This window comes from Schistocerca nitens, chromosome 1 (genome assembly GCF_023898315.1).
Source record: "Schistocerca nitens isolate TAMUIC-IGC-003100 chromosome 1, iqSchNite1.1, whole genome shotgun sequence".
NCBI classification, from domain to species: domain Eukaryota; kingdom Metazoa; phylum Arthropoda; class Insecta; order Orthoptera; family Acrididae; genus Schistocerca; species Schistocerca nitens.
Window position 1 is genome coordinate 1299378308 of NC_064614.1, and position 25199 is coordinate 1299403506.

Sequence of the window (25199 nt, forward strand, 5' to 3'; positions counted from 1 at the left end):
CTGCTGCCTTCACTACTTCATCTCTCAAAGCTACCCATTATTCTTCTACTGTATTTCTTTCCCCCATTTGTGACAATTGTTCCCTTATGCTCTCCCTGAAACTCTGTACAACCTCTGGTTTGGTCAGTTTATCCAGGTCCCATCTCCTTAAATTCCCATGTTTTTGCAGTTTCTTCAGTTTTAATCTACAGTTCATAACCAATAGATTGTGGTCAGAGTCCACATCTGCCCCTGGAAATGTCTTACAATTTAAAACCTGGTTCCTAAATCTCTGTCTTACCATTATATAATCTATCTGATACCTTTTAGTATCTCCGGGATTCTTCCATGTATGCAACCTTCTTTTACGATTCTTGAACCAAGTGTTAGCTATGATTAAGTTATGCTCTGTGCAAAATTCTACCAGACGGCTTCCTCTTCCATTTCTTAGCCCCAATCCATATTCACCTACTATGTTTCCTTCTCTCCCTTTTCCTACACTCGAATTCCAGTCACCCATGACTATTAAATTTTCGTCTCCCTTCACTACCTGAATAATTTCTTTTATCTCGTCATACATTTCATCAATTTCTTCATCATCTGCAGAGCTAGTTGGCATATAAACTTGTACTACTGTAGTAGGCACGGGCTTTGTGTCTATCTTGGCCACAATAATGCGTTCACTATGCTGTTTGTAGTAGCTAACCCGCACTCCTATTTTTTTATTCATTATTAAACCGACTCCTGCATTACCCCTATTTGATTTTGTATTTATAACCCTGTATTCGCCTGACCAAAAGTCTTGTTCCTCCTGCCACCAAACTTCACTAATTCCCACTATATCTAACTTTAACCTATCCATTTCCCTTTTTAAATTTTCTAACTTACCTGCTCAATTAAGGGATCTGACATTCCACGCTCCGATCTGTAGAATGCCAGTTTTCTTTCTCCTGATAACGACGTCCTCTTGAGTAGTCCCCGCCGGGAGATCTGAATGGGGGACTAAAAATTACGGCTTTAGTTTCCCCTTGCTTTCAGCCGTTCACAGTACCAGCACAGCAAGACTGTTTTGGTTATGTTACAAGGCCAGATCAGTCAATCATACAGACTGTTGCCCCTGCAACTACTGAAAAGGCTGCTGCCCCTCTTCAGGAACTACACGTTTGTCTGGCCTCTCAACAGATACCCCTCCGTTGTGGTTGCACCTACGGTATGGCTATCTGTATCGGTGAGGCACGCAAGCCTCCCCACCAATGACAAGGTCCATGGTTCTTGGGGGGGGGGGGGGGGGGGACATGACACTTAGCTGTATGAAAAACTGGTCAAATTTTATATTACTATACATACAGGAAAAAACTGCAGAACAGTTGTGACATCTCTTTGTGGAAAGGGAAAAAGTCTAAAGTAGCTTGATATCACCATGTATAGAAGAGACTTTGCGATATCTGAACATTTTTGTGACATAGAGATTGTGCTATTTGTGTGGAGAAAACAGCACTCTAACATCACAATGCAGATCAACAAACTATCTTACAGCATGTGGCTTTTCCTTTCAGCAAAGTAACACTTTACTAAGTGCTGTATGTGCCATGGAAACTTGCTTGTCGTTTACATGAAGTTGTGTCTTCCATTTCAATCTTCAAGATGAGTATAAAGTTTACTTGTGCATGTCAGTTTATTTTTCCTCATTTCCCTTACGTCTTGTAGTTAAAGTCTGATTATGTATAATTTCTGCTTTGTTTTGGTATCAGGTGGAATGAGCTACAAAAATGGGATGTATTAACATCATTCCACAAAGTTAAAAAGATTAAAAATATTGTCAGTTCTGTTGAAATTCTTCCAGTCCATTACTGTGTCGAATAATTTCATAATGGACATTTTTGGTTCCAACTTTCTTAAATGATATACCATCTGCATAAGCATAATAGATGCATACTCTGTGAATGTAAATGCTTGTGCATAAAAGTCAGGCTAGTTCAGGTTACATGTGTGTCCTGAATGTGAAGTAAACTACTAAAAACAGCTGTCTTGTAATAATAGTGAGAAGGGGATTTTAAACTTGCCCATTGTCTACACTAACATTATTTTTCAATATTTCTTTATTCACATAAACAACTGCCAGATACCTGAGAGGGTTTATTATCGGATTTAATTCTATGTAAATCTTCTACGTTTGATGTTGATTTTATGAGTGTACATTTAGTACAAAAGTAGAAAGTATTCAGTATTTAGAAGTAGCCGGGTGAGTAATAAATTGATAGGAGATAAGAGAAGTAGTATATGGGGCAGTATTAACATTTAGACATAAATTGTGGTGTAGAATAGAGGTTATGGTATAGGAAATGATTTATGATAGGGTAGAATGAATACCATGCAGAAAGAGTAATTTGGGAAGGGAAAGTTTGAAATGAAGGTATGTGGGAGGTGAGCAGAATGACATATGAACAACTGCAGTGAAATAATCATAGTTAATAAATTTAAGATGAAAGTAGTAGAGATATTATGAGATGAACGCAAAAGGAACCACATGTATTATTAGAATGCATTGAGATAAGCTATAAGAAAGAAATATGCAAAGAAAGAAAAGTGGGTTGTTAATTTTACCATTTCGGTATCTAAGAAAGGAGGAGGAAGGCATCTTTGCACAGAGAATTTGACCGTCAGATGCAGACAAGAGGACATCAGGTCATAAGCATTGGCGGCTCTGAAGTATTTTTCTCTAGGATAAATACATTACGTACTTTAAAACAGGTTTTTCCCTCCTTCCCTAAAGTGGGTTGTTCATGTGAGTTCATGCCGAAAATACATTATTTATGTCACATGGAAAAAACTGAACTGCAGTGTGACTGGTAAGTAGTGTAACACTGTGTGTTAGCTTTACATTCCTCACAGAAGAAATTCAGGTTTTTTTGATTTTGAAATTAGTGCCACTATGTCAAGGACATGGTGGTGTACAGTTTTGAATGCTGCATGCCTTACACTGAAGAGTGTTTTTATTCCAACTTAAGACTGACAATAATGAAGGGTGAATATAATCGTGCTCCTCCATTACTGTAGTGAGTGCACAGTTCTGTTGCTGTTGATAGACTTACCAGCTAGTAAAAAAGCTACCTTAAAAAAGGAGAGATGGTAGGGAGAGGGTTTATAAGGGTAAATGAGTGAAATAAGTGTGGTAGAAGCTTGTCGCACTACAAGTTTTTATTGCTACTGGTGTATTGTCTTATGTTGCCATGGAATGTGTTCATCACTAGAGCACAATTTCTCTCATAACAGGTTGTTGTCTGCATAGTTTTTTTTTAATGTAAGATCTAGATCTTCACTGACAACAGCACATACCATTGCAGGATCTCCACACTTCTAGTTAAATTTTTTATGAATATAATTGTTATTTAAGGAACATTTTAGGGTTCATTTTTTATGCATGCAGACAGCAAAATTTCGTTATTTTAAATAGAATTATACTTGTGTCATTAGTGATACATTACAAAATAACAGCCATTAACTGCATATTTTGTTTAGTAGTGTGGAAATGATGAAGATTTTCGCAGGTAGCTCCAGGTGTGCCCATCATATTCACCCAATTTTGGCCTTACACCAAAGATAACAACTTTCAGTCATTTAGCAACCACAATAACATTGTCTTGAAATGACTGAATCTATTTTCAACAACAAAAGATAAAATGTGATATACAGTATTAATTCATATATGAACGAATGTTTCAAGAGTATAGGAATCGTGACTCAAACAGATTAGGTACTTGGGAGTACCCAAATGGTGGTATTGTGGTGTATGTAAAATGTACTTTTTGTCACTGTCAGCTGTTTTGAATTGATTTTAACAGCTTTAGCTGTTTGCAAAGAATTCAAAACAGTGAAAGGTGGTAAAATGGCTGTACACTTCAAAATGTATGCTGCTGCTGAGCCCAAGGACAAAGAAACTGACCTTGTGATTTTGTTCTCTCAGGGTTGGGTTACATTGTGCGGGGTATTTATTTTTGATAATGTTTCACTGTTCTTGTTTGAACTAAAGTAATTTTGTGAAACAATAAGAGTAAAATTTTAGGTTCTCACCTCCTGCACCATTTTCCCTCCATTTTCAGAGGAAATGAAATAGGGAAAATTAATTTCTGAACGAAAATTATTAATATGTTCTGAGTTATGTGTTGTATGGTTGCACAGAAATATATCTAGTGTTCGCTTGTTCCATATATGGTTTCATAAAGAAAATTAATCTTTGAGAATGTTGTGCTTTCTGCTGTGTTTCATAGTACTTGTCAGGTAATAAAAAGTATCATTAATGTAGCTGATACTTTGCAATGTAAAACAGCTGGTATCTCGAGAAATGGAGTAATGAAAAATGCCAGATTTAATAGATGCCTATGATCCGTAATGGCACAAGAGACATTGATATAAATATTGGTGAAAAATTAGTGTTTGTACTGAAAAATATTATGTAAGCCAAACAATAATGAATAGATGATGATATACACAGAACATAATTAAAAATTTGAAATTTATTTTTGATTTCAAAAGTTCTCAGGTTTTGATACATTACTGTAAGTCCTGCCATCAGAGGCAACAGATTCTATTAAGCAATGAGCTTCTTTAAGCCATTAGCTGATGCTTTGGCTTAAAAATTTTATTATTATTGAATTAAAAATGAGTTTTTCTGTTTTGTGGTACTTGATGTACATAAATTTTCGAATTCTCTTCCCTTTTTCTTTTGCTTTATTATTTGAAATTCAGTCTCTGTTGTGGGAAGTTCTAGTGCATAATATTTTGTTCCCATAATAGTGGTAGGAAACTACTTTGTAATTTTGAAACAATTACACTGATTTAAAGAGTAACAGAATAATTGAGACATTGAGTCTTCAGCAGGCATATAAACAAGACTGAGAATGATGCTCCCTCCCTCCCTCCCTCCCTCCCTCCCTCCCTCCCTCCCTCCCTCCCTCTCACTTTCTTTGTTTTCATCTAAAAACTAACAATCTTCTCAGTCTGTCGATGGCTTAACACCTCAACTATTTGGTGATTTTTTTATCTTTACTTCTAAGATTATTTATATTCCACCAAGTAGATTCCATTATCAACACTGTTTCACTCGTTAAGTTTGTAACAGATTGCAATATTGTTTATAACACAGAATAGTCCATATTTGTTTCTCAATTATTATCATGTAGTTTGGCTTGTATCATCATTTCTCCACACACACACACACACACACACACACACACATTTGTAATCATATGCAGGTTAATGCAAGATGAATGCCTTATATTCAGTAAACTCTGAGAGATCATTTGCACTTCAGGCATTGCTTTCAGATGATTTCTAATATTGGACTGTAACAAAGATAGTATACCTTTTAGTTGTAAGTTTTTGAAATAAAACCATCCAACATACTAGCCTACACAGAAAATGTTCTTATTGACTGAGCTGGCCAAACATATTTTCATGGCTCAACACAAAGAAGGTTGTCTGTCAGTACATCTCTCCGGCATATGCAACTCCACAAGCACTGTGTACACCTTGCTGTACTAACAGGCCCAGAAGTACAACAGAGACAACATGTGTCCCAATGTCTAGATTATTGCTTGAATAAGATTTCCAGTCTGCACAGGAGTGTCCACATTAATGAGACACCCTCAGAATGGCGATTCTTCTGGAAAACCTGGAATTCTCAGGGCATTAAATTTTGCCTGAAAATATCAGGGAAATCTCGGGGAATTTCAGGAATTTCATAAATTTCATAAAATCTCAAGGAATTCTCTGTTTTTAACCTAGCACTGAAATTTAATTTTATTGAGTTTTATAAATTACAAATTTTAAAATACTTTGTTTCAAAGTGTGTTAATTATATGAATATTATTCTATATAAACTATCGATGTTTAAAAACTGCCTTTAAGCCACTGTTTATGGCTGGTATATAGGTCAGGTGAGAGGAAAGAAAAGTCGTTATTGTGGTATGCTGGCCCCCCTCTCCCTGCCACCATTAATTTAACATGAGCTTCTTGACAACCACCTTCCTCCTCACACCTGGAATTCTCAGGCTTTTTTCCCCAAGTTTGAGTAGCCACCCAGATCCTGTTAAGAAATGTCTTTTTTTCTGTTTCCAAACCTTCTCTTCCTTCTGTTGAAGAAACTGTTTGTGAAAGCCTCAGAGTTAAATGAAAATAAAACTTTTTCATTTTCTCTCTCTCTCCTTCTTCTTCTTCTCCTTGTTGATTCTATTTGGGATCAATTTTTTTAAATAGATTCCCTTAAAAATGATATGGTGTCTTAAGCCAACTGAGAGTTTATTTGTTGTATACACTCAGAAATTTACGTCCTGATAATATTTCTTGGGACTGTAGAATCTCCTGCTCATGACAGTGTATTTAAGAATTCAATTCAATTTACTTCTTAATAAAAGCTTTAAAAATTGTCAAATGAAACTACACGGTTCCAGAGACCTCTCCAAGGGTGCAACGTCTATGATGTATAAGTGCAGACTGAAGCGATGAATGAATGTATTTACCAAGCCTGGAGACCTGGGTTTGAATCTTGACCTTAGTACAAATTTTCATTAGTCACTTCAGTCTGCATATATAATCATTGATGTCTGAGAGTTGAAAAGGTCTTTGAATTCATATAGTTTCATTTGATGAAGGCACTTTTACCTGGGTTTCAGTAGGATGCCCTTTTCGTCCGATGCTGAGGTGCTATACCAATACAGTTGGAGAGACTCTGCAGTGCTGTTCAAGTTTAGGGGGAGTACCAGTGGGCTGAGACGTGAATGGGAATTTTGACTGAGAAGGGAGGTGTGCTAGGATAGTCAGTGCAGTTATGCAAAGCAACTGTGCCTGGGTGGTGTAGTGGTTATCACATCTCCCTAGTGAGCAGGAGACCATGTGTGAATCCCAGCTTGGTACAAATTTTCATTTGTTACTTCAGTCTGCATACATACATCATTTAAAAAGTGTCTTTCACTTTTTCGTTCCTCCTTCCTTATTCCCAGTTTACTTTTTAAATGGTGCTGTTACTTGTCAATCTCTCCATGTAGTCTGACAGTGATACTCAATTTTTTCTTGTTTCATTTATAAAGCTATTGTTTTTCCCTTTATTTAGAACCTAATAACCGAAATTTAAGATCAGTTTCTCTCACATTAATCGGAAGCTTTTGATCTAAATCAATTCCTTTAGCCTGCACCTCCATCATTGAATAAAATTAACATATAAGAAAAATAACTTGAAGAGAAAAATGCCCTTGGAACAAAGACTGGAAGGAATGGAAAAACTGGCACGGCAGTACCACTCAGACTCATAGGAAAGTTTGCTTGCTAGAGCAACTTGTTACTTACCATCACTTGGCCAAGGAATAGTTTTACTTATCTGTATTTGTTTCAGATTTCATCTTCCAGGTAGATGAGAATCCCAGTGTTTGCATACAGTTCTCTGGAGAAAGTTGTGAAAACTTTACTTTAATGTATTACGAAAATTGGAAATGTTTTGTTTTTGTCTTCTACTAGAATGTATGAACCATACAAGCAATCTCATGACAGTAATTGTTTAATGATGACCCAAGCATGAACGCAGCACCACTAGTAGTGCAGGAAAGCGTGAGAAATATATGCAAGATGCTTTTCAACAGTACTTACATATAATATACTGACTGACAGTGGAGAAATTCACATCAGCAAAATTAATGTTGGCCCCCCTATTTTTGTGCAAAGGTGGGGAGAAGTGTGCACAAAACTTTTGTCTGGTTTTATCGCCTGGAAACAGAAAGAACTGTGAATGAATACACACACAAATTTCAGCAGTCATCATATCTTTAATGGAGAAAGAAGTGGCTTCTGCTACATGACAGCGTGCCAGCACATGCCCAGATGATTATGGCTAGTTTCTGATCTAAAATCAAGTGACATCTATACCCTTCGTTCACCCATTTGGCATCAGCAAACTCACTATTTTGTAAAAATTGAAGAGACCTTTGAAAGGAATTGAATATGGGTCTCATTAATGAGATACGAAAGGTAGGGATAGCAACCCGAAAGATGTCTCAAAAGAAGACTTCTCTAATCCATACCACAGACTTCTTGGGCAAAGCAAAGCATGTATAGCCAGGGTGGGGGTTAGAAAGTTGAGTAATTGAAAGTTTTAGTATACATTTTTGTTGACCTGTTGTGGAAACTTCCCAAACAGATTGTATATGGTCCAGCCAGAGCTGTAGTTTGCTTTTTATATACAGTTGGCCCTTATTTTTGAAGTAAGCTTTGTGGGTTAAGGCTCTGTGTTCTTCAGTGGCAGAAAGTTACCAGGATGACTTGTTACTATTAGCTGCAGAGAATACTGGTTAATATTGTTTCAGAATGTCAGCATTTATTTTAATAATTTACTTTTCTACTTTCTTGTCTTTATTTTTGTAATAGATTTTGGCCTTAATGTGGACTTGGCACATCCATAGTGAATATTTTGAGATTTGGGTTAACCCCTCCTCTTTCTCTACCAGCTATTATTTTCTCTTTTCATCATCTTGGTTGATAAGTTAAGTTATTGTTTTAAAGTATCACCAGATGTTGTAGTTAAATATGTTCTCCAAAAGGGATTGCAGTAGATAATGTAACAGTTTTTATCTCAGCTTTAACAGAAAGTATTTCTCTTGGAGGTATAGTGTTGGAAGGCATGCTTAAATATAAATAGCTTTTTAATTAATTTTTGTGCTTTGTTTAGAAATTATGACAGGAGCCTCTTAAGGGAGAAGGTAGTTTTAATACTGGTAGTAAATTTCTTTTAAGTTGTATGATTTGCTGTTTGTTTTATGTTGCTGACATGCAATTATTGTTATACACAGGTGGCCAACAAGGCTACTCTCGCATCAGGACCCACGCACAACCACCTTACCGCACAGGTCAGAACAATGATTGATTGGTTTGTTATGTCTCATGCTTTCTCTCACTTTGCACACTCACATTTTGTGCAGAATCACTAGACATTTAACTTGCACTCTGTAAATGCACTTTAGGTGGACACATGGTATACACTGAGGCCCTGTGTCTTATTACGAACATTGCTGTATCTCTGTCCAACTAAATGTTTTAACTTCATAGTTTAAACTTTTTGTAAAAAAAAATTCATTGCTGAATCACTAACACTTATTCCTTCTTTTAAATTTATATAAAAATTACACATGTGAAAATAATAATAATATACACTCCTGGAAATGGAAAAAAGAACACATTGACACCGGTGTGTCAGACCCACCATACTTGCTCCGGACACTGCGAGAGGGCTGTACAAGCAATGATCACACGCACGGCACAGCGGACACACCAGGAACCGCGGTGTTGGCCGTCGAATGGCGCTAGCTGCGCAGCATTTGTGCACCGCCGCCGTCAGTGTCAGCCAGTTTGCCGTGGCATACGGAGCTCCATCGCAGTCTTTAACACTGGTAGCATGCCGCGACAGCGTGGACGTGAACCGTATATGCAGTTGACGGACTTTGAGCGAGGGCGTATAGGTGGGCATGCGGGAGGCCGGGTGGACGTACCGCCGAATTGCTCAACACGTGGGGCGTGAGGTCTCCACAGTACATCGATGTTGTCGCCAGTGGTCGGCGGAAGGTGCACGTGCCCGTCGACCTGGGACCGGACCGCAGCGACGCACAGATGCACGCCAAGACCGTAGGATCCTACGCAGTGCCGTAGGGGACCGCACCGCCACTTCCCAGCAAATTAGGGACACTGTTGCTCCTGGGGTATCGGCGAGGACCATTCGCAACCGTCTCCATGAAGCTGGGCTACGGTCCCGCACACCGTTAGGCCGTCTTCCGCTCACGCCCCAACATCGTGCAGCCCGCCTCCAGTGGTGTCGCGACAGGCGTGAATGGAGGGACGAATGGAGACGTGTCGTCTTCAGCAATGAGAGTCGCTTCTGCCTTGGTGCCAATGATGGTCGTATGCGTGTTTGGCGCCGTGCAGGTGAGCGCCACAATCAGGACTGCATACGACCGAGGCACACAGGGCCAACACCCGGCATCATGGTGTGGGGAGCGATCTCCTACACTGGCCGTACACCACTGGTGATCGTCGAGGGGACACTGATTAGTGCACGGTACATCCAAACCGTCATCGAACCCATCGTTCTACCATTCCTAGACCGGCAAGGGAACTTGCTGTTCCAACAGGACAATGCACGTCCGCATGTATCCCGTGCCACCCAACGTGCTCTAGAAGGTGTAAGTCAACTACCCTGGCCAGCAAGATCTCCGGATCTGTCCCCCATTGAGCATGTTTGGGACTGGATGAAGCGTCGTCTCACGCGGTCTGCACGTCCAGCACGAACGCTGGTCCAACTGAGGCGCCAGGTGGAAATGGCATGGCAAGCCGTTCCACAGGACTACATCCAGCATCTCTACGATCGTCTCCATGGGAGAATAGCAGCCTGCATTGCTGCGAAAGGTGGATATACACTGTACTAGTGCCGACATTGTGCATGCTCTGTTGGCTGTGTCTATGTGCCTGTGGTTCTGTCAGTGTGATCATGTGATGTATCTGACCCCAGGAATGTGTCAATAAAGTTTCCCCTTCCTGGGACAATGAATTCACGGTGTTCTTATTTCAATTTCCAGGAGTGTATATGTCTTGTTGATTTTTATTCCCAAAATAAAGACATAGATATGATAACTTCATGTTACGGCCAAGACATTTATTTTCCTTCTTGCAGAGAAAGGGCAGGATCGCATGAGTGATGAAAGTTCCAAGAAAGCAGATTCAGATTCACATCCTGAGAATTGGACAGATCATGAACAAAGTGATCCACAACAGATGGCATCCTCTCCTCCCAAAGGATCAGATGAAAATAAAAAGGTGAAAACATTAGTAGAGGCCATTTTAAATTAGAGTCTTATATTCAATAAATACGTTGCACAAATTCTGCAAGATTTAGAAACTGAGAGTTTACAACAGAACATAAAATGTTGACTTACAGGATGGAGCTGAGAGAGAGAGGAAAACACGTTTATTTGCTCGTGATCGGAATTCGTCTGGAGGTAAAAACAAAAAGTCTCTTAGTCTTGAACAACGATCTGCTACAGCTACTACCCCTAGTCCTGTTCAAGGTGACAGTACTCTTCATGAGGTAAATCAAAAATACTTCACTGCACAGCATTTTGCTCTCCAATTTTATATGTATCACCAAAATTGGTTTCATACAATTTTGCAATTTCTACAGTAGAGGCTTCCAGACTATTGTATGAGTTGGTAAACCAAAAGTGTTGTTGTAGATCTGTTAACCCACAAGGAATCTGTTGAGAAAGGTACATCACAGTGAGAAATCTAAAGAAACTAATGTTCTAGCAGTAAGTTTTTCTTAAAAATAATTTGGTGTGTGTGTATCGGGTGGGGGGAGGGGGTGGGGGTGGGGGCATGCAAGCACACGCGCACACGTGTGTGTGTGTGTGTGTGTGTGTGTGTGTGTGTGTTTTGCCAACTTCAATTGCTATCTATGGAGTAACTTTCATGTCATCAGTAATAGCCATATACACAGTCCAGTCGCATTAATGTTGCCAGTGAACACCGCCTTTGATCGCTGTCAACATTCAATACCCACTCACAAAAGGCAGGTGGCAGTTCTAGCAGTGGAGGAGGGTATATATAAAGTGTGTTGGGTCCTTGTTTTAATGCTGAAACGGAGTAATTTGTCTGATGTCCAAAAGATCACAGTCATTAGCTTTCGCACCAAGGCTGGAAGCATATCCAAAACAGCTAAATTTATAGTTTGCGTGTTGCAGTGGTTAAATTATTCAGTGCATAGCAAAATGGTGCTATACAAAACTGGGTCCGAGGGAACTGTCGACCAAGCCAAGGGTGACACGGGTGAACAATGGCTGCAGAGATGTGTATGGGTGAATAGATATGCAACAGTTGAGCAAGCTCTTGCCCTGATGAGCCAGGGGGCTACCAACAGTGTCTCCTCAGCCATCGTTGCTGCATATGGGCCTCCACAGCAGATGCCTAGTTGACGCATCCGTGCTGACTACTTTTCATCAGTCATGAAGGATGGAATTTGCATGCCAGTACCACAGCTGGATGTCCACTGAGGGGCCTTTACAGATGAATCATGTTGTATGCTCCATTGGACAGATGACCATTGTTGTGTCTGTAAGCAAAGGGTCCAAGCAGGAGGAGGGGGCATTACGATTTGGGGAATATTTTTGTGGATTTTCTGGGCGATCTCATCATTCTGGAAGGCACAGTGGACCAACATGAGCAAGCATCTATCCTTGGGCACCATGTCCACCCCTACATGCAGTTTGTTTTTCCTTGGTGTGATGGCATCTACTGGCAGGACAATGCAACATTTCACACAAGTCACAGGGAGTACTAGGATGAGTTTACCATACTCTCATGGGTACCAAACTCCACAGATTTAAATGCAATCAAGAATCTGTGGGACCAACTCGAACGTGCTGTTTGCACCATGAATCCTCATCCGAGAAATCTAGCACAGCTGACCACAGCACTGGAGTCAACACGGATCTACATCCCTCTCGGTACTTTCCAAACCTCATTGATCTCTTCCTCCACATCTTGCACTGGTTGCTGCAGAAGATGATTATTCAGGATTTTGACAGGCGGTCACATTAATGTTACTGTACTGCGTGTAATTCAAAATAGGAACACAACAATATGGTGGGATATGTTGCTACTCAGCACTTAGATCAGTCACAGACAGTTATAATAAAAAGTAATGCTGGAAAAATTTCAGCTTTCGGACAAAGTCCATCTTCAGACATAGAAAACACAGACATTCACACAAATACAACTCCCACATACATGGCCACTGTTATCTGTGTTTCTTTTTTCTTTTGGACAACAACTATGTTCAAACATGATAATTCAGTGCCTCTGTTGTTAAGAAGAGTGAGTTGCAAATACGGAGAACATCAGCTGTACAGGGGGATAATGAAAATGAACATTTGTGCCAGACCAGGACCCGAACGCGGATTTCCAGCTTTACGTGAGAGTTCACCTTAACTTCTTTGGCTATCCGTACACGACTCGTGGCTGGACCCAAACTTCCACGTAACATCATTCCTGCATCACAACCTGTGCTTGTACACACATTGTGTAATTCCCACATACGGGAGAACATTTTTATTTGAAAGTCTCTACCTGGTATCGGCAGATAAACATAGGCACTGCAGTATCGTATTTATCTGCCGATATCAGACAACGACTTTTAATTAAAAATGTCCTCCCATATATGGGTATTACATAATGTATGTAAGGGTACAGGTTGTGTCGCAAAAATGGGCGACACCGAAGTTTGGATCTGGGCAAGAGTTAATGCACAGAAAGCCAAAGCAGTTAAGGCAATCACTTGCGTAAAGTGGGAAATATGGGTTCAGTTCCTGGTCTGCCACAAATTTTCATTGTTGTCATGCCCTTATACAGTTGATGGTTGTTTTTTTTTTCCGCAACTGCAACTAAATTTCATGTACTTAGTCTAAAAGCTCAAATTTCTCCCTGTCTGTGACCCAGTGCCTCCTCTTAATGCTCAATAGCAATCTGTCATTTCCATATTGTTGTTGTTCCGCCCTGGACTTCCCATTCTTTGAGAATAGGAATCCACTAAGTAAAAAAATAATGAAATCAAATAATAAGTACAACTTGAAATTTGTGGAATTTGTACAAGAGTTGTTTCTTTTCTTTCCATCTTGTATAGATTCAGAAATTAAAGCAAGTGTTAATATTAGAAATTACTACATACATGAACTGACTACTTTTCAATATTTTTCAGCCTCTCTTATCTTCTCTGTGAAATGGCTATCATCTAACTTCACATGCGTGCAGCTCCTCATTTTTGATATAATGTCACCAACACAACCATTTGTACACATCCAGACAAAAACAGAAGCCAGTTGGTGCCAAATCCATACTGTAGTGATGGTGTGATAAATCACCAGTCCTTTGAATTGTTGTTGAGATGATGTTTTTGTGAACTGCAAGCATCTTTGTTTTGGCCTTCACAATGTCTCACATGTGGCTGCCTTGACTGATGTCACTAAAAGCACGAAGTTGTGAGCTCTACTCTGACTGATGCACTGCAGGGAGCCAAAAGGCAGCAGACTTTTTTTGCGGAGGTGATAGTGAAGCTGGAACACTGGTATGACAAATGCCTCAACTATCTTTCCAGTAATGTGAGAAACAGCCAATTCATGGATATAGTAGTTATACATAATCCATTTCTGAAAAATCAAAATAGCTGTGGTATTTGGATGTCATTGTTCACTGCAGTTACATTCAATATTTAATATTTGCGAGGAAACCTTAAAGAATTGTATTGTTCAGTTGTTCAACTACCTGATGTCATGCGATGGCTGCTCCAAGTCCATTAATGAAACTACAACCATACACAGTTATAGATATCCTCATCCATTGCAAAACAGTATCAAAAAGTGTCTCAATAAAATGAAAGCAAGACAGTGAAAGTTATATGTTTTGGGGGAGGGATATTTAAGCACATATCACTTACCATCTTCAAAATATGCAGGTAATCCATAAACTGAAGGACAATACCATTCTGTACCATTTCAGGGCATTTTGATTCGACATCTGTTGTAAAGACCACATCCTCTGTTATGTGAATATCAAATTTTTAATGCCATTAAGTGACAGATTTGTGGATACTGGTATTGTTTTACAATACATGAAAATGTGTTTGCTGGGTATGAAGTTAAATCAACAGCCTTAAAACTTTAGATGGGATTGCCTTTGGCCATATTGTTTCCAAGGAAATAAATGGCTTAAAGGCTTTTGGAATTACTTTTGAAATAATAACTAACAACAACACTTTTCGGTGAGTTGCTTGTTTCTATTTGCATGTAATACATTTTACAATTTACAAATGTATCATGTATGAACCACTGTTCATCAGTGTTCACATTCTCTTGGTATATTTTTGTTTGTGAACACTGCACATTTACAGCTTCTTATATGAGCTCCAATATACTTGTAGTAGACTGATAGCTGTAACCTTAGGACTTCTGAGAAAGCTATCTTTTTGTGTTATTCATTGAGGCAGTACAGTGGTCAATGCAGTTGACTCGTATTTGGGAGGATGGCAATTCAGATCCATATTTCACTATCCAGGTTAAGTTTTCCACAGTTTCCCTAAATTGCTGGCATGGTTTCTTTGAAAATCAAGAGATAAATTTGGTTGGGTGCACTACAACCTTATCTTTTGTGCCCAGGTTCATTTACCTTTCCTCCATCCCTAGCTTCTGCTTTACCTCTAGTGACCTTAAGTCATTAGGGAATAACACATCCTTATTGCCCTACATTTTGTATTCTAATTTTATCATTTAAACTGTTCCTATTGCATTAATTTTCAGCATCCATTACCTTTGTGGCTTTTAGCTTCTCTGTACAGCTGTGTACATATGATAGTAGCAAAGATAATACACTCCTGGAAATGGAAAAAAGAACACATTGACACCGGTGTGTCAGACCCACCATACTTGCTCCGGACACTGCGAGAGGGCTGTACAAGCAATGATCACACGCACGGCACAGCGGACACACCAGGAACCGCGGTGTTGGCCGTCGAATGGCGCTACCTGCGCAGCATTTGTGCACCGCCGCCGTCAGTGTCAGCCAGTTTGCCGTGGCATACGGAGCTCCATCGCAGTCTTTAACACTGGTAGCATGCCGCGACAGCGTGGACGTGAACCGTATGTGCAGTTGACGGACTTTGAGCGAGGGCGTATAGTGGGCATGCGGGAGGCCGGGTGGACGTACCGCCGAATTGCTCAACACCTGGGGCGTGAGGTCTCCACAGTACATCGATGTTGTCGCCAGTGGTTGGCGGAAGGTGCACGTGCCCGTCGACCTGGGACTGGACCGCAGCGATGCACGGATGCACGCCAAGACCGTAGGATCCTACGCAGTGCCGTAGGGGACCGCACCGCCACTTCCCAGCAAATTAGGGGCACTGTTGCTCCTGGGGTATCGGCGAGGACCATTCGCAACCGTCTCCATGAAGCTGGGCTACGGTCCCGCACACCGTTAGGCCGTCTTCCGCTCATGCCCCAACATCGTGCAGCCCGCCTCCAGTGGTGTCGCGACAGGCGTGAATGGAGGGACGAATGGAGACGTGTCGTCTTCAGCGATGAGAGTCGCTTCTGCCTTGGTGCCAATGATGGTCGTATGCGTGTTTGGCGCCGTGCAGGTGAGCGCCACAATCAGGACTGCATACGACCGAGGCACACAGGGCCAACACCCGGCATCATGGTGTGGGGAGCGATCTCCTACACTGGCCGTACACCACTGGTGATCGTCGAGGGGACACTGAATAGTGCACGGTACATCCAAACCGTCATCGAACTCATCGTTCTACCATTCCTAGACCGGCAAGGGAACTTGCTGTTCCAACAGAACAATGCACGTCCGCATGTATCCCGTGCCACCCAACGTGCTCTAGAAGGTGTAAGTCAACTACCCTGGCCAGCAAGATCTCCGGATCTGTCCCCCATTGAGCATGTTTGGGACTGGATGAAGCGTCGTCTCACGCTGTCTGCACGTCCAGCACGAACGCTGGTCCAACTGAGGCGCCAGGTGGAAATGGCATGGCAAGCCGTTCCACAGGACTACATCCAGTATCTCTACGATCGTCTCCATGGCAGAATAGCAGCCTGCATTGCTGCGAAAGGTGGATATACACTGTACTAGTGCCGACATTGTGCATGCTCTGTTGGCTGTGTCTATGTACCTGTGGTTCTGTCAGTGTGATCATGTGATGTATCTGACCCCAGGAATGTGTCAATAAAGTTTCCCCTTCCTGGGACAATGAATTCACAGTGTTCTTACTTCAATTTCCAGGAGTGTATAATGTTATGTACCAGAATGAATTTTTCATTCTGCAGTTGAGTGCGCACTGATATGAAGCTTCCTGGCAGATTAAAAATTACATTCTGTAAACATCTCCCAGGCTGTGGCTAAGCCATGTCTCCGCAATATCCTTTTTTTTCAGGAGTGCTAGTTCTGCAAGGTTCGCAGGAAAGCTTCTGTGAAGTCTGGAAGGTAGGAGACAAGGTACTGGCAGAATTGAAACTGTGAGGACGGGTCGTGAGTTATGCTTGGGTAGCTCAACGGTAGAGCACTTCCCCACGAAAGGCAAAGGTCCTGCCAGAGTTTGAACCTTGGTCTGGCACACAGTTTTAATCTGCCATGAAGTTTCATAATGTAATGTAATTGGATAGATAAAAAATCTACTCACCAAGTAGCAACAGAACACACACGTAAAACAAGATTATACTAAGGCAAGCTTCCGGAGCCAGTGGCTCCTTCTTCTGACAGAAGGGGAAGGAAGAAGGGTGGAGGAAAAGGACGGGAGAGATTTAGGGAAAGGGGTACAGTTTAGAAAAGTTGCCCAGAACCCCAATTCAGGGGAGACTTACCTGACAGGATGAAAAGGAAAGAGTGATTGTTGGGGATCGCAGCAGACGAGATTTGAAAACCTCAGAGCTTAAAGGTGGAAGACAGGGTAATATACAGGACAGAGATTATTGCTAAAACTTCATGCATGAGTTAATAAGAATGAAAAACTAAGTGCATTGTCCGTAACAGAGGTGGGAGGGGGACAGTGAAAAAAATAGACAGGTCAGAAAATGAAAGATGTACAAAACTAAAATGGAGTGATGAAAGGAGTAGCTACTGTGAAGAAATGATGAGACTCAGAAATTACATAATTTAAGACCAGGTGGGTGGCAAAAACCAAAGACATGTCGTAGCACTAGTTCCCGACTGCGGAATTCTGAAAAACTGGTGTCTGAGGAAAGACTGAAGATGGCCCGTGTGGTGAAACAGGCACTGAGGTCACAAGCATGCTCTGCAGCAGGATATTGTGTGTTGCCAGCATACACCTTCTGCCTGTGCTCATTGATCCTAATTGATAATTTGGTGATAGTCATTCTGATGTAAAAGGCCAATCATTGTTTACATAACAGCTGGCATATGACGTGTCATTTCACAGGTGGCTCTCCCTCTGATAGCATATGTTTTGCCTGTTACAGGGCTGGTATAGGTGGTAGTAGGAGAGCGCTTAGGACAAGTCTTGCAGTGTGGACAGTCACAGGGGTAGGAGCCATAGGGTAGGGAGAAGGGTGCAGAAGGAGTATAAAGTCTGAGAAGGGTATTGCAGAGATTGGGAGGGTGTGGTGGGTAAAATATTAGACAGAATGGATCTCATTTCAGCATGATTTTATGAAGTCATGGCAGTGTTGAAGTAGATGATTAATACATTGCAGATCAGGATTATACTGAGTGACAAATGATGTGCTCCGAAGTTGTTTTTTGGAGGGATTATCAGTACTAGGATTGGATGTGATGGCCTGGGAAATCTGCTTTTTAACTAGGCTGGTGGGGTAATAACATCCAGTGAAGGCTGAAGTGAGAATGGTAGTGTATTGCTGTGGAGAGTCTTCATCCAAACAAATAAGTTTGCCTCGAACACTAAGGCTGTATGGGAGGGAACAATTGACATGGAAAGGCTGGCAACTGTCAGAATGTTATTAGTGTCGTTTGTTAGTAGGTTTAATGTGGACAGTAGTGTGTAGCTGACCTTCAGTGCAGACAAGATCAACATAAAGGAAAGCAGCATGGGATTCGGAATATGACCATGTGAAATTTTATTGGGAGAAGGTATTTAGAGATCCTAGGAATTTTAAAAGATCAGCCTCACATATGGCAAATATATCATCAATATGTCCAAACCAAACCAGGGCCTGAAGATATAGATCCCAGAAAAAAACCCTCTAAGTGACCCATGAAATGGTTGGTAAAGGAAGAAGCTATCCTGGTTCCTATGGCTGTATCCCTGACCTGTTTTCTTGTCTGCCTCTCCAAGTTGAAGTAGTTGTTCCTAAGTATAAAGTTGATTAAGGTGAGCAGAAAGGATGTAATAGATTTGGAATCAGGTGGGTACTGACTGAGGAAATATTCAGCAGCAGACAGACCATGTACATGGAAGATGTTGGTATTGAGGGAAGTGGCATCAATGGTGACAAGCAAGGTGTGTGGTGGGAGTGGGACAGGCATTGATTTCAGACAGTCTAGGAAATGGTTGGTATCTTTAATATAGGGGGGGGGGAGTCTTTCTACTGTTGGTTGCAGGTGCTGATCAACTAATGCAAATATATATTTGGTGGCTGCTTTGAAGCCAGCAACTATAGAACTGCCAGAATGATTGGGTTTGTGGTTCTTAGGAAGAAGGTAAAAGATGGTGGTGCATGGTTTGAGTGTGGTGAGAGGTTCTATGGGTTGAGATGTTAGTCCTTGTGAGGAGCGTGAGGTTTTAAGGAGGGACTGCAGGTCACTTTGAATCACAGAGATGAGATCTTGATACCAAATGCTGTATGTAGAGGTGTCATCAGCTTTTAGGAAATGCAGAGCCTGGAGTTTTGCAGAGGACAGGTTAGCATCATGTTGTAGGGACATGAGGGAGGGTTGTGAAGCAATGCTGGACGTGAGGAATTCTTTTAAGACTTGCAAGGGATGATTTGGAGGTAGTAGTGGTGGACGAAGTTGGGATCATGGTCAGAACTGTTTGAGGCACTACAATATGTCCTTGGTTCTAACCTCCCACGTAGCCTTAATGTATGTTAATTCCTTCCATCTCAGCATTTGTTCATAGTAACTACTCCTTTCTTCACTCCATTTCAGTTTTCTATATTTTTCATTTTCTTACCTGTCTATTTTTCACCATCCTCCTCCCAGCTCTGTTGTGTTCAATGCACTTAGCTTTTCACTCTCATTAACTCATGTATGATGTTTTAGTAGTAATCTCTGTCTTGCATATTACCCTGTCTTCCACCTTTAAGCTGTCAGGTTTTCAAATCTTGTCTGGTGCAATCCTCAACAAACATCCTTCCTTCTCATCCTATCCGGTAAGTCTCCCCTGACCCACAGTTCTGGGTGACTTGTGAAACATACCCCTTTTCCTAAACCTCTCCAGTCCTTTTCCTTCACCCCACTTCCTTCCCCTTCTGCTAGAAGAAGGAGCCACTGGCTCTGAAAGCTTGCAAAAGTATAACCTTCTTTTACATGCGTGTTCTGCTGCTGCTTGCTGAGTAGATTTTTTATGTATCCATTTACATTACATTCTAAAAAACTGATTATTTTCAAGGATAATATAATGTGATACATACTGTCAAACTGTTAAATCAGTGGGAAGTGCTGCACCTTTTGTTCCTTTCCCTTAAGCTGTAGCTTCCTCCATTCTGTTGTTCCCCTTTCCTCAACCCTTTTGGTTCATATAGCACTCTCATCCCCACTAATTTCCATGGTATATTTAAACAGCATTCATGTTTGAAATCACTTTGAATGTATTTTTCAGAGTCTCTTAACAGGCATATAAATATGTAGTATTGTTTATAAAGGCTGTCCATTTTCAGTTCTAATGATGATTCTCTCATTACTTCTTTCTCTTTTGCCATTTTTTCTGCAAGGTACTAATTACACGACTAAGACTTTTTTCATACTCCCATTTGGTCTCGTTTGTTTCATTTAGCTATAAGTTCAGTTTATCTACTTTTCTCCCTCTACTTTCACTATCATATTTAAACTTCTCAGACTCTGCATGTGATTCTCTATCTATAGTGTCTTTTATTATCTTTGAGTAGGAGAACAGATGGAATGATTAAAATTGCTTTGAAAAGAAAAATCCGTGATTGGTAAATAAATCAATGAAATGTGGAATATCAGCAATATAAGGAAAAAGATAAATTGCTACTCACCATGAAGATGACATGTTGAGTTGAAGACAGGAACAACAAAAGACATTTAGCTTTCAACCAAAGCCTTCCATAGAAAAAGAAATAAGTATACATTCATTCACACAAGCAAGCACACCTCATGTGCACACGACTGCCATCTCCAGCAGGTCGGACCAGAATGCAACCGTCACTTGAACGGAAACAGCAGTCTGGAGGGGGCGGGGAAGGCGAATGGATAACAGGGTACTGATGGGTGGAGAGAAGAGCACTGTCAGGTGGAGCGTACAGGTTCTAGAAGCAGGCATGACGAGACTGCCACCAGGCACAGTGTTGAGAAGCTGTGGGACGGGGAGGTGTGGAGGGTTGGGGGGAATGTAAATGGAGAGGAGCAGGCAAGGGAAGAGACGGGCGGGTGCGTTGGCCAAGATGGCACACAGTGAGGGTGAGGGGACATGACAGGGAGGAGCTGATGGGACAGAGGGAACAGAAACTGTTGGCTGGAGGGTATGGGGACGGTAGGTTACTGTAGGTTAAGGCGGGAATAATGTCAGGAGTGAAGAATGTATTGTAATTTTAATGCCCATCTGTGCAGTTCAAAAACCTGGTGGTGGAGGAGAGGATCCGCATGGCCCGGGATGTGAAGCAGCCATTGAAATCAAGCATGTTATGTTCAGCTGCACGTTGTGCCACAGGGTGGTCTACATTGCTCTTGCCGACTGTTTGGCAGTCGCCATTCATCCTGTTGGTAGTCATAGTAATATAAAAAGCTGTGCAATGAATGCAGTGGAGATGGTGCAACACATTCTTCGCTCCCAAAATTATCGTGGCCTCAACCTATGGTACCTGCACACGCTCCAGCCAACAGTTTCCACCCCCTTCTGTCCTGTCGTCTCTTTCCTATTCATGTACTGTCTTACTCTTTGTGTGCCACCCTCTGCCAATGCAGCTGCCCAACTTTCCCCTTCCCCTTCCCCTTCCCTGCTCCTCTCCTTTTCTGCTCCTTGCTTCCTTCCCCCTGCTCCCCTCCTCTCTGCTTCACAGCCTCTCAACACTGCACATGGTGGCAGTCTTGTCATGCTTCCATCTAGATGCTGCACTCTCCACCAGACAGCACTCTTCTCTTCTCCCCCCCCCCCCCCCCCCCCCCGTACTCTGCTGTCCCTCCCCTTCCCCCTCCCCTCCCCCTCTAGATTGCTGCTTTCATTCACATGACAGTTTCATTTCAGTCTAAGTTGCACAAGATGACAGTCCTGTGTGTGCGAGATGTGCTTGCTTGTGTGAATGAATGAATATGTGTGTGTGTGTGTGTTTTCCCTTTCCTGAGGAAGGCTTTGGCTAAAAGCTAAATGTATAGCAGTTTTTTCATTTTGTCTGTCTGCAACTTAACGTGTAATCTTTATGGTGAGTAGCAATCTATACTTTTCCTTATATTGTTGGTTGCTAAATAAGTATTTCAGTAGACATAGATTCAAAAACCTTTTATTACTTGATGTGTAGTTGAATTCTGAAATATTATAAATTCTGTTATTTCACTTTTATATTTTCTCAAATTTTTGTTTACTTATCAAAGAAATGTTTCTGGTAGAGAATATCACAATTCTCCACCCATAGGGCATTATTTCTACTTTGTGATTCTCTAATTCTGCCAGTTATAAACAAAACATGAAATCTCTACTTCAACCATATTATTATTATGTCTTTTGAGGTGTGTTGATACAGAACAGTGGAGTAAAGCTTTATAAAATTTACCTTGCTGTCATGCTTACGTTCTGTTTTAAGTTTACCAACTCAGGATCAATCAATCATTATTCGTGTATGCTATGTTATAGTTAGGTTACACATTTTTGTGATCCTTTCTTGTATTAATATTCTGTTTAGTGTGCATTTAGTATGAAGGTTGATCAAATATAAACAAGGCTTAGCATTCCGAGTGCCTATTTCTGAAGACAGTCGGTAGCGCCTTCTACAAGGCACAGTGTGAGGAATATCAGGAGTGTGGCTGGAAGGCTGTTGACCTCTGCAAACCCATGTAGTAGTACTGCTCACCTGAGCAACAGGCTCATATTATGACAGTGCAATGCATCATCATCATGTTTCTTAGTCATGAAGTGACAGAAATGTTATGGAGCTGAAAGCATAGTTTGATTGGGAAATGCTTTCAAGGTCTCATGTGTTTCCTTTGAATAAGGAGCTTAGGAAAGAGTGTAAACATGTTTGTAATGAGACCCATGAGTGTCATCCACAGACACATACTGCATTCGAGAAAATAAATGCCATTCATAATGCCACTGAAGGTGATATCTGTGCTCTTCTGAAATTGCTTCTCAGTTATGGGACCTGTCAAGCCATCCTTACATGACAACTAGTCCACCATGGAGTGTGTGTTCTGCTTGGGTCCCTTAACTTTTGACCGTAGAAAAGAAGTTATAAGTTCTGCAAGTTACTGATGAGAATGTTTGCCGATTAAAGGAAGGCATTTTTGAATGGCATTGTGTGTGATGAAACTTGCTTACATAACTCTGTGTTCAAGCCATGCCATAGCATTTTGTGTGTTGAGTTTTTTGCTCATACATTGTACTATCAGCACAGGATACTGGCATGACCTTTTGAATGAGATTAGATTTTCTTACCACAGAAAAGATGCAACCAACAAATAAGACTAATAATTTTCCTTTACAACATGCACTCCTCCATTTAGTAGCTCTCACTTGTCCAAAGTGGGGAGAAATGTAATGGACACCATTTGACTGCCCTCCATATAGAAAAACCTATCATCCTTCCATTTTCATCTTTTTGGATCACTCAAAGAGTCATTATGAGGCAAACAATATGAGGATGATGCAACTGTGAAAGGCTTTGTGTGCAATTTGCTGGTGATGTGGCTACTGCTACTTTTAGAATGAGGGCATCAAAAAGTTTCATATAAACTGAACTAAGTGCATTTCCAAAGTAAGAGGTTACACAGAACGGCAGTTTATATTTGATTATATTATAACAGCAAATGAAAAAATGAAAAACAAAAAAATAGTCTGTTATATTTGATCCAACCTTGTACTAATATTCAACAATGTTTATGTAGTGATGAAAAATAACAAGAAACTGTCAGTAATTACAGTAAGTTGTGTAGTTAGGACTTCATTTGCATTTTTTTTTTTTTTAATTACAGCCACGGAAGCTGTTACTAGAGCAGTTGTCACGTGTTTTACCGCCTGATGATACAATACCAGACACTGTGGCTCTTGTTAATGGCTGTGATCCTCAGGGTACCTTGCTTGCTTCCCGTCTTCAGGAACTGCGTCAACAGAAAGTTGTTAGCACGATGGGACCAGCAGATGTGCGTGCTACTGTTACATGCCTCGTCAGCAAAATTCAAAAGTTGTGAGTTTCAATATATTTGTATTTAATACAATCTAGATTGTTATGATGTCCAAGTGTTTGAAGCACTCTTAAAAAGCAGTGGAGTTCACCAGATACTAGGAACAGAAATCTGGGCAAGAGCCAAATTCAATTTCAGTGAGATTTTTAAAGTTTTAAATGTATTTCAAAAGAATGGGCTAATGGGGAAATGCAGGTTATGTATTTGTCACAGTAGATAAGAAACTCAGATCCACCAAGATTGAAACTGGAGGTGCATACAAGAGTGGTTCTGTAAGACTCATTTTCAAGGGTGGGCATGGACTTATCTACATCTGCATCTATACCCTAGACACCACCATGAGGTGCATAGCAGAGGTATGTCCCATTGTACCAGTTATTAGGTTTCTTTCCATTCCCTTCACACATGGAGCATGGGAGAATGATTGTTTGAATGCCTCTGTGCATGCAGTAATTTTTCTAATCTTATCTTCATGATGTCTATGTGAGCAATACATAGAGATTGTAGTATATTCCTAGGGTTATCATTTAAAGCCAGTTCTTGAAACTTTATTAAAAGACTTTCTCGAGATAGTTTACGTCTATCTTCAAGAGTTTGCGTGTTCAGTTTGTTCAGTATGTCTGTGACACTCTCCAATGGATCGAACAAATCTGTGACCATTCCTGCTGCCCTTCTCTGTATACGTTCAATATCCCCTGTTAGTCCTATTTGGTACAGGTTACACCCACTTGAGCAATATTCTAGAACTGGTCACACAAGTGATTTATAAGCAATCTCCTTTGTAGACTGATTGCACTTCTCCAGTATTCTACTAATAAACCAAAGTCTACCACCTGTAATAATCCAGTCTGCCACCTGCTATTGCCAAGACTGAGCCTTTGGGATCATTCCATTTCATATCCCTAAAAAGTGATACACACAGGTATTTGTTTGAGTTGGCCGATTCCAATGGTGACTCATTGATATTATAGTCATAGGGTACTACATTTTTTATTTTATGAAGTGCACAGTTTTACATTTCTGAACATTTAAAGCAAGTTGCCAGTCCACTTTGAAATCTTATCAAGATCAGACTGAATGTTTATGCC

At 40.9% G+C, this 25199-nt stretch overlaps 1 protein-coding gene across 7 annotated transcripts in view; it reads left to right on the forward strand.

Moving 5' to 3' along the window:
* Positions 1 to 25199, forward strand: part of LOC126202245 (phosphofurin acidic cluster sorting protein 2) — a 732246-nt gene that overhangs the window by 612747 nt on the left and 94300 nt on the right. For 5 of the 7 annotated variants that reach the window (XM_049936847.1, XM_049936849.1, XM_049936850.1 and 2 more), the window contains 4 exons: positions 8814 to 8870; positions 10685 to 10827; positions 10949 to 11098; positions 23902 to 24113. In XM_049936847.1, the coding sequence (XP_049792804.1) occupies positions 8814 to 8870; positions 10685 to 10827; positions 10949 to 11098; positions 23902 to 24113 (562 nt within the window). The remainder of the gene's footprint in view (positions 1 to 8813; positions 8871 to 10684; positions 10828 to 10948; positions 11099 to 23901; positions 24114 to 25199) is intronic. The other 2 variants (XM_049936851.1, XM_049936855.1) reach the window with 1 other exon arrangement.